This window comes from Chrysochloris asiatica, unplaced genomic scaffold (genome assembly GCF_000296735.1).
Source record: "Chrysochloris asiatica unplaced genomic scaffold, ChrAsi1.0 scaffold00194, whole genome shotgun sequence".
Taxonomy (NCBI): Eukaryota; Metazoa; Chordata; class Mammalia; order Afrosoricida; family Chrysochloridae; genus Chrysochloris; species Chrysochloris asiatica.
In genome coordinates, this window is record NW_006408712.1 from 2,301,435 (window position 1) to 2,312,088 (window position 10,654).

The 10,654-nt window shown below is 40.6% G+C and overlaps 1 protein-coding gene across 1 annotated transcript in view; it reads right to left on the reverse strand.

Moving 5' to 3' along the window:
* TRIM9 (tripartite motif containing 9) overlaps nucleotides 1–10,654 on the reverse strand; it is a 145,749-nt gene that overhangs the window by 26,903 nt on the left and 108,192 nt on the right. Inside the window, exons 5-6 of the mRNA XM_006872349.1 lie at nucleotides 10,095–10,248; nucleotides 1,433–1,590 (exon numbers count right to left, since the gene is read on the reverse strand). Coding sequence (XP_006872411.1) covers nucleotides 1,433–1,590; nucleotides 10,095–10,248 — 312 coding nt within the window. The remainder of the gene's footprint in view (nucleotides 1–1,432; nucleotides 1,591–10,094; nucleotides 10,249–10,654) is intronic.

Sequence of the window (10,654 nt, forward strand, 5' to 3'; positions counted from 1 at the left end):
TCCAGATGGGGCAGGGGAAGGTAGAATCTCCACTGAGTGGTTTCTAATCTGTCTGGGCAGGGCTGATGAAAGGAAATGGGGATAGGACTCTTGTGGTATAACAATGAATAATTGCTATCAGGACTGACTGACTGTGAGGGTCAGAAATGTAAAGGTAGATGTTTTGTAACAAAAGGAGGGGAGTGGTTGGAAAAAAAAAGAGAGAGAGAATTGGCAGGAGAATCCTAGAAGATACGGTTCTACTCTCAATATTTAAAACTAGCCGAGGAAACAAAACACAGTCTTGCACAGGAGACCTTGATAGACTTTGTTCTTGAAAAGCAGTGTTTCAGATTTGGCCACGGATGTGTCCTCTTTTGGACATAAGTCCTATCTTTATCAGTGTAGGAAATGGCTTCGGTACCAAGAAGAGGTGTTCCCTTGGTAAGCCCCAGGTACTAGAGTTCCCAGAAATAGAATCCAGGCAAGACTTGGGGTATAGGTAGAAAACATGGTGGGAAGGGGAGAGAATGGATGAGAATAAGGTCATGTATGTATAAGAGAGAAGCAGACACATGGAGACAAGCATCCTCACAGATAATTGACTTGTAGGTGCCATGGCTATATCTCACTAAAAGGTCAGATCACAAGCTTCCCAGTGTTAGGGCTCCTTTGCCTTGGCATGAGCTCTTTCTGATCAAAGTCTCAGAAGGAACGTTCATATTGGGGAAACTTTTCCTAGAGAAGTCTCTTAGAAAAGGGAAAGGATAATAGGAGATTGTATCAGTGAAGAGGCTGTCAATCAAAGATATTGGAAAACTGTAGAATGCAGGGACGGAGTTTAAACAATGATAAATAGAAGCTCTATGATAATTAAGGAGTCCTGGTATGGCACTGTGGGTCAATGCACTGGACTGCAAGGTTTGAACTGCAAGGTTGGTGGTTCAAGCTTACCAGCCACTCCTTGGAAACCCTATACAGGGTCACTATGAGCCAAAACTGACTCAACAGCACTTAACAGCAACATGGTAATAATAATATGGCTCAGAATGTTCTAGGCAGCATGCTAAATGGTTTATGTGGGTTATCTAACTGAAGCTTAACAACAGTGCATGATATATATGTTATTGTTGTCATTCTATTTTACAAGTGAGGGCCTGAAGCTCAGAGGTAAGAAATGTGCAAGCTCACAGTTATTTGGTGGTGGGGGTGGTGGGGGTGGTAATGAATGTTGGCAATCTGACTTCAATGCACTTTCTCTTAAGAAAAGTAGAACAGTTTCCATTTAGCTAGTCCTTTGTCCCTCTTTAATAGCACAGGAGAAAGCGAGGCTCATTGGAAGGGCATGTAGGCACTGCCATGATGGTTCATTCTCAGCAGAGGTGGGTAAGCCTGGTGGATCCTCTGAGATAGTCCCTGCTTTTGGTTAACAAGTAATAGGCCCTCAACTTACCCGAAATTGACCACCACTGCCGTCATCCAACTCCAGAATATATCCTTCAGCGGGCACCGGGGACAGGGGTGGCTGTTTCCAGGACAGTGTAGCACTGTTGTTGTGGGTGCAACACTCTTCCAGCTGTAGGATGGGGGTTGCTGGGACTGGAGAGGAAGCTGAACAGAAATCAGTGTAACCTTCACTTCTATTGAGCTGCAAACATTTCTGAATCTTGGAATGATAAACATGTGGCTAGCCAGCTTCTGGTGCATGCGGAACCTGGACAGTATCCTTCCTAGAGTCTACAAGTGTGACACGGGTTCCTAAACTGTGTGTCTTTTTCCAGACTTACTTAATTTTGGCATTTTAATTGTGTCAGGAGGAGGGAGGACAGATATGCTCTAGGAACTGTTCTCTAATTATACCCTTGAGCAAGAAGATTTAACAGCAGTTTATGAAACCCGTTCTAGGGTGGATATACTAGAAAACAAAAACAGTGACTATAACACTGAGATGTGAAGGTGAAGAAAAAGCAGGTCAATTATCCATTACAATAAAACAAGGTCTGAGCTACTAAATCAAATAGAATTAATTCAAGGTTAATGACCAGCCAACTCAATCAGTTTAGGAAGAGAAATTATGTATAAGTTTCAAAGGCACAGAGTTTGGATGGGATCTTTCTGGAGAGCAATGACTACTGCAGCCTTGGGGGGTGGGTGGCCAGAACCTGGATTTAGGGGAGAGAAAATAGATCCAGTTCCCTCGTTCAGTAAATAAACTGCAGGACTGGATGCAAAGAGATTGCACATTGGATGCAAGGAGCAAGACCTAGGAGCTGCGATTAGCAGGTTTGCTTTGTCATTAAAATTTTGTTTTCCTTATAAAAAAGAATAAATGTTTAGTAACTTAACTATGGAAGTAAAATATGACAAGTTGAAGCAAAAGATTGTTCAAAGGTCTTCTAGAGACATGGAATGAGTCTTTCTAGGGTAGTTGTTCTTAACTGTCCTTATTAGTTAGAGCTCACCATAAAGCAACTCCCCAGACTTTTTAATTTGATTAACATCCATGTCAGTCTTTAATTTTCTCTTTGTTCATGTTTCAGGCAAGTCTAAAGTTTATCAATTATAAAATTAAAATATAAGACCATAAGATGGTTTCTCCTTGAATCACATGATTCCTGCACTAAGCAAAGCCTTTGATAAGAAACTCAGATTTCTCTATGTAGACATAGACGTTATATAGGATTAGCTGCAGTACATGGTGTCATGTGTCATTAAAATACTAGAACTTCACTTTTAAGTCTTCAGAGGGTAAATTTTAAAGACCAAAAGGACAGAAAAAAAGTCTGGTTGTCTACTAATATTTAGCCTTTAATATAGTCCCAGATTTAAACCAATAAGCAAACAAAAAAAGGGAAAAAAGAGAGGAAAAAGAGAGCGAGAAAAAAAAAGAAAGAACAAAGGAACCCAGGGGCACTGCACATGCCCAAATCTGTTTCTCAATGTGTTCAGAATTATTTTTGTTTTTCCTTATTTATCCCCAAATAATGCTGCATATAAAAGGCAGATGTGATAAAATTACAGCCTCATTAGCAAAGACTAAAGCTGACATTTTCAAAAAATAGATTTTACGGTGGGTGTTATGTTACCCTATTTCACTTTACTAGGTATAAAAGAAATGGCCAACAAAAGCCCAAGGTATTTTCAAATGAATTTTCCTTCTGTGGTATGGAAATAGGTCTTGCCACAGTTTCTGGACAGGATTCCAAGAAACGCTATTTTATTTTGTTGAAATTCTTGTCATCAGGGTAGCCATAGTGATTTGACCGTAAGACTTTCATGCATGATCATTCCTGGGCTTTTTTGTTTTTTCCTTTGAGAATTAGTTTCTCTTGACCTGATCAGAAATCTAGTTTTTGGCTTATAAAGTCAGGTATTGCCTAAAAAGTTTTCTCTTTGATACAAGCCCATTGCTATTGATGATTTTTGATGAAGAATTGCTCCATAGAATTTCTAAGGTTGTCCATCTTAAGAGAAGCAGACTGCTACAGCATTCTCTGGTGGAGCAGTTGGTGGATCAAGCTGCCAGCATTTTGGTTAGCAATTAAACACTTAACCACTGCTCCACCAGGGTTCTTTTCTTAGATACAAGGGACAGTAATTCTTAAGAATTTCTTTAATGAAGTTTGGTGACGCTAGATGTCAAATTGAGTCCCTTTATCACTGCTGTAGCTAAAAAAATTTTTCTGTAATAGTGGCTTCTTAGACTAAAGGTTTCAAATATCTTATCTTTTTAAAGTCGCTCTAGGAGCTCTGGTAGTGTAGTGGTTATGAATCGGGCTGCGAACCGCAAGGTCAGCAGTTCGAAACTACCAGCTGTTCTGCGGGAGAAAGATGAGGCTTTCTGCTCCTGTAAAGATTTACAGCCTCGGAAACCCTGTACAGGGTCACTATGAGTCGAAATCGACTCCACAGCACATAACAACAACAACAACAAGTTTGACTTATGGAGTCCTGGTGTAGTACCATAGGATAAGCACTGGACTATTTAACTGCATGGTCGGAAGTTAAAGCAACCAGCCATTTCTTAGAAACCCTACACAGAGACATTATGAGTCTGAGCCAACTCAACAGCACTTAGCAACAACATTTTGAATTACACCTCACAGTGTTTACCCTAGTCCTTCAGATTGTGAATGCTCACAACTGTCCAGAACTCCTCTGTGCAAGAATACAGAAGTGCCATGAGGATGTTTGACAAACCCAAGCTCGCCCGTCCCTCCTCACCGGGGCAGAATAATCACAGGTGAAGGTTTTTGAACACTTGCAGAATGCCAGTGTGTGGTGAGAGTGTTAGATGTATTAACTCATTTAATTTTCGTAACAACCTGATGAAGTAGGTACTATTATTATCCCTCTTTCGTAGGTTGTGTGCTTATTTCTGAAACCCAGAGAAGTTTCATAGTTTCCACGTAGTCCACCTACTGTCATCAACTTGATTCTGACTCATGTTGTCAAGTGCCGTTGAGTCAATTTCGACTCATAGTGACTCCAAGGAACGGCTGGTGGGTTGGAACTGCCAGCCTTGTGGTAGCAAGTGCTTACCCTACAACACTACAATGAGACTATAAATGTTTACTGAAGCAGACAGCGTCATCCTCCCTGGGAGTGAGTGGTGGGCTTGAACCACTAACCTTGCGGTAAGAAGCCCAATGCATAACCCACAGCACCAAAAGGCTTCCTTAGTAAATAGCAAAGCTGGGATTTAATCGCAAGCAGGCAGGCTGCAGGGCTGGTGTGCTTAGCACTGCATCATACTGTGTCTCTAGTTTGCTGTTTAGTAACTGTGTACTAGAACTAAATCCCCATGCCTGATTCCAAGTGAGCAGTCTTTCTGGTTCCAATAACTGAACGATAAAGATTCAGCACTGGACTGAAACCACACAGTTGGCCATTCAAACCCACACGCTGCACCTCAGAAACCATATATAGGGTCGCTCTGGGTCAGAATTGACTCAACAGCACCAACAACAACAAACATTCCTAAGAATTGCTGGTATAATTAATGAAACATTTTACCTTAAAAGCTACGGTGGTTGTGTTTGTTGTTGTTAAGTGCTCCCAAGTCAGTTCTGACTCATGGAGACCCAGATTAGGGTTTCTGAGGAGTGACTGGTGAGTTTGAACTACCGACCTTGTGGTCTAAACCAACCCTGCAGTCCGCTGCTTGTCCTATAGCGCCATACTGAGTCCTCCTCTCTGAAGATTCATTTGTATATCACCATTTCTTTTTGTGATGGCTGAATATTACAAATGACATTTGAGGGAAGTTTAGACTTTAGAGGAACACAAGCTATTTCTGGACATCTACTGCTGACACACTGTTAAAGGTAAACATGATGCTTATTTTGAAGACATGCATCTCAGGTACCCAAGCCATCCAGGCATGAACAGATTGCATGTGAGTCAGCCTGCAAGCTTGTCTCCACCACTGCCAACCTCTGAGAGCTCTTCATCAATGATTTATAGGGGAATCTGTTCTGATCACACTGTCCTTGCCAGAGACATACTTGGGGTCCCTTTCTTTCATAGTCAGTTAATGAAGATAAATGTGTCCTTAGATCAGTAGAGGCACTTAAGGGGATTAAGAGCCATTGGTCTATGTGCTAAAAAGGCTTGACTGAATATTAGGTCATTGTTTCAACTGGTTTAGAATGAACACATTGGCATTTCATTTCAGCACAATGACTTATGAATCTTGCATACTTTGTGCACTGAGACAATTCCGGGGGCATTCCCCCCACCTCCCACTGAGGGAGAAGTAGGTATCTGAAAGCCTATGACAGAAGAGAATTAAAAAATTTCTTTTTCTTAACTTGAGAAAGAATTGGCAATATCAATTTAAAGTAATAAAAATGGTTTTATTACTTTAATAAAAAGAGAAAACCTGATGCTTTCTGGAAAAATCTGAAAGAGCAAATACCTTTCCCAGTAGTCTGGAAAGACAGTAAAATGATTTTCTAATCAAAATACAACCAGAAAACATGTCACTCCAATCTAGGGATGCTTGAATGAAGACAGTTACAAGCATTATCCAGATAGATCTTGATTGCTTGGGAGTGATGGTAGAATCACATTAGTTAAACCCTTAGCTCCTAACAGAATACCTCTAGGCATGTGAGATGAGATTTCAAAACTAGACAGATGATTGCTAAAGTTTTGAGTCAAGAAGTGAACAGATATTTTAGTTATTAGTTTCAAATCATAACTTGAAATGTATATTTTAAGTGATTTCAACATATTTTAAATTTATACTGTAGTGTACTATGCACCATCAGAAAACACACATATTGTCAGTCTCTCAATGGCCAGATTACTTGAGCACCAATCCACACACTGATTAAATGTACAATTGGTCAATTGTACATGGATTTTAGGGTCTAGTTTCTTTTTTGTACTGACAAGCTGTGAAAGTGCAGTTTATTTCGCTGAATTAGAATTCCTTAAAAACAACACTAGCATTATGTTGGGAACAGTTGTGTAGTTGTGTTTGTGTGTTGACAGATATCAAAGGGATCAGGAGGCGAAGTCTTAACTACAACCAATCACCTTCTATTGCGTCCTGATCTTTTGCCTTTCTCTTTGTTGCTCAGGCATTTGACAGAATAAAAATTGTTCAGATTCTAAAGAGGATTGGGTTCTCACTGAATTAATTAAGCTTAATGAGTACCAAGCAAAGCATACAAAAAAACTCTGCAGAGAGGTAATAATCAGAAGTAAATTAAATTAAGATGAAGTGTGAAAAAAAAATATGAGAATGGTATAATCTAGTCCCACACCAAATGGCCTGTGATATTAACTTCATAAATAACTGTTCTGGATATGATGGTGTTCCAAGTGAACTTCTCTGTGAGGTGTTCTGTGTTTGGGCTTTAGAGTATTTGGCATTTTCTGCTGTGTGTGTGCACTTTAATGTACTGAGCACACAGCTGTGTCCATACTTATTTCTCCGTGCGTCCTAAATGGCCATGTGTTTGAAAGGACAGCACAATGTTTTAGAAATGTGTTCGGCGTATGAGCCAGCAGTTCCCATACCAGATGGAGGGCCTGTTCACTCCAACACAATTGTTATCCTCCTGCCAACTGACCAGGGTTCCAGCGTGGGCAGATGGACGTGACTCAGAGCTGAGGAAAGCATGTCAAAGCCCTGAGGGGTTTACCCTCTAATGCCCCCCTCCTCCTGTCCCATCACCAAGGCTAATTGGGTTGGCTCGCTTTTACCTCTTCCACTAAAAGCCCTTATATTGTCCTTTTTGTGACATATTTTCTCCTCTGTGCTACTTGTGCCATGACCTGGTTTTACCTCGTTGAAAGAACTGGAATCAGAGAGAAGCTGATTGAGGGGATTTTACCTGGGGTTCTAGACCCTGCAAAAACAAAACAAAACAAAACAGAAACCAGCAGCCATCAGTTGATTTTGACTCATGGTGATGGCGTATACTTATGAATAGAACTTTGCTTCATATGGTGAATTTTCAGTAACAATTTGAAATGGAAGCACATTGCCAGGTCTTTCCTCAGAGGCAACTCTGGGTGGATTCAAATAACCAGCTTTGGTTCGTAGCTAAGAACTTAACTATATGTTTCACCCAGGGACTCTTTCCTGCTCCTGTATATCCTCAAACTGCAAACTCACTGCCGTCAAGTCAATTCTGAACCATAGTGATCCTATATAGGGTTTCTGAGGTTGTAAATCTCAGCAGGAGCAGAAAGCTTTATCTTTCTCCTGTGGTGTGGCTGGTGGGTTTGAACTGCTGATCTTACGGTTAGTTTGTTGTTGTTGTTAAGTGCCGTACAGTCAGTTCCGACTCATAGCGGCCCTGTATAGGGTTTCCAAGGAGCGGCTGGTGAGCTTGAACTACCGACCTTGTGATTCACACCGACTTTGCAGTCCAGTGCATTAACCCACAGCACCCTACGGCATCACCAGGGCTCCTCCTCTATACCCTGCTGGTGGTTATGTGCCATGCATAGGGTTTGTGAGGCTGTAAATCTTTATGGGAGCAGAAAGCCTCATCTTCCTCTCTTTCCTCTATACCCTTGGTGTTGTGTTATCGAGTTGGCTCTGACTCATAGTGACCTTGTATAGGATTTCCAAGGAGAGGCTGGTGGGTGTTAGCAATCAAGTGCTTATCATACAGTGCCATACCAGGAGTCCCCTCTATGCCCTGGAGATGGCTTTATTCCATAGATGACCACATAAGTGTTGAAGAAACAATTTTAAATAGAAAGAAAAAATTAGTGTCTCAAAAAACAAGTTTAAGGTATAAATTCAGTTATTCCTTAAAAAAATCATTTGGTAAGGCACAAAGTATCATACTACAGAGGAGAAGTTGTGGCTCTAGGTTCTGAATTCTTTCCCTGGGTATGAATTGTGGCTCCACCCTTCTTTAGATGTGTGGCTAGTCTTCCTGTGCCTCAGTTTCCTTAGCTGCCTACTAGACTTGTGAGAATAAAATGAGTTAATATGCAAAACACTTATGAGAGTGTCTAGTTTGGTAAGTGGTCAATAAATGCTAAGCATTTTTGTTACTGTTAAAAGCATTTTTATTTATAATGCATATACTACTTAAAAACTAGTTGAGGCAGCTTCCAAAGCAATACATATTAAATAAACAAGAAAATTGAAAATAAAAGAGAGCCTTGATCTATGGTCAAACCACTTGCTCAACTAGTTCGATCCATGTGGAAAAAGTAGTTACAACCGTGGACTCCCTTGATTTATATTAATATTTCTGTGTTTCAAAGTTTTATACTTAAAAGAATGTGATTTTACTAATATAAAAGGGTAAGTCAAAGAGTATTGCTACAAAATCAGACAAACCTTTATTGACCAAAAATATCAAAATATAAAGCTGTTGTTTCTTAACATAGCCTTCATCCCAGTCTATACACTTCTGAAAGAGGTGTTTCTATCTCTTTACAGTTTCTCTGAAGAATTCTGTGTTCTTTGACCTACATTGTGTCAAAAAGGTAGTTCTGGCACCACTGAGGGACTCAAATCATGTTATTTTGAGATGTTCTTTGAGTTTGGGGATCAAAAAGAAGTCTGAAGGGTCAAGATTATGAGTGTAGGATGCATGGCATAAGGTCTCCCAACAAAATTCTCAGATGAAACTCCTTGCTACCATCAAAGAATGAGCAGGTGCATTATCTTGATAGAAAAAAATTCCTTGACACAACTTTTCCTAGCTTTTTTCTCAAAAATGCAGTTTTCAATTTTCTGAGAATGTTTTGCTAATCAGTACCTAGGATCCTCCAGCATTCTTCCAGAAAAATCTATCAATAGTACTCCTTTGAAATCCCCCAAAACAAGTGTCATAACCTTAGGAGGTGACCTCTTTGCCTTAGGAGGTGACCTCTTTGCCTTCAATTTAGCTGGCCCAGATCCCATCAGAAGCCATTGTTTTGATTGGGTCTGTTTTTGAAGGTACCCTCATGAGACTTTTTGTTGTGGTTGAGTGCCGTTTAGTCGGTTCCGACCCATAGTGGTCTTGTACAGTGTTTCTGGGGTGGGATTGAACTGCCAACCTTGCGGTTCAAACTGACCTTACAGTCTAGTGCATTATCTTACAGTGTCACGCCAGGACTCCTAACAATACTAAGACAAATATTTTACTGAGAGCTTGTCTGCAGATAGCTACAGATGACAGAGACATGTTTAAACACATTTTGTTTGGCATAAACCTGTGCATGTATGAGTTGGAACCCTAGATGCAATATATGGTTTTTTCCATACAAGCAAAGGTTTGTTATAGGAGAAAGGCTTGCAAACAGAAACAGGGTGAGCTTAACACAATGCTTACCTCCCATCTCCAGAAGCAATACTTTTGGACTTACCCTCATTTAGTAGTGGTCTCTTGCTCTGTACTTCTGATGCACTGAACTTAACTATCAAGGAAGAGGTCACACAACTACAAGGGTGTCTTCTCATTATATGAAAAGATAAAAGCCACTTCAGATTTTTGTAACACTAACCCGAGGTATGTGTGTGTCTACTTTCCAACCTATGGCATCTGCCATTGGTTTGCTGTATTTAGCACACAGCCTTTATCCTGCTTCAAGTACCAGAAACTGTTTGAATGTTGCTACCTGACTTGTTGGGCATAAACACTTACCTTTCATCTGCACGAAGTCGAGCTGGTGAATGGATTGAAGCAGAGAACTGTTGTCCAGACTCAAGTCGAAGTCAGTGGTCATCCTGGGAGTGAGTGTGCCTTTCCCCCACTGATCCTCAGTCAGGTGCACTCTCCTTATGAGTGCGTCAGAAATCTAATCACATCAAAGACCACAGCCTAAGAACTACAACATCACTCTCAAAACCCAACACTGCTCCTCCACTCCCTGGAGCTTTGCCACCAATGTACTGCCAGTCACCCTTCTTGTCTCAATAGAGTCAGTGCCAGAGTAGATGAGGTGGAGCCTGGGGACCTGGGGTGACCGTGAGGTTATCATGCTACTCTGGACGCTTCCGAGTCGGGCTGAGAGGCACTAGAAATAACTACCAGTTACCAGGAAGTTGATTTTGACTCAAGGTGACCCTATGTATACAGAGTAGAACTGTGCTCCATAAGATTTTCAAGGTTGTAATCTTTTTATCTTTTATTTTTTTGAGGAGGAAGAAAAAAAATATATATATATACATTGATAATTACTGGTGACTGGAATGCCAAAAATT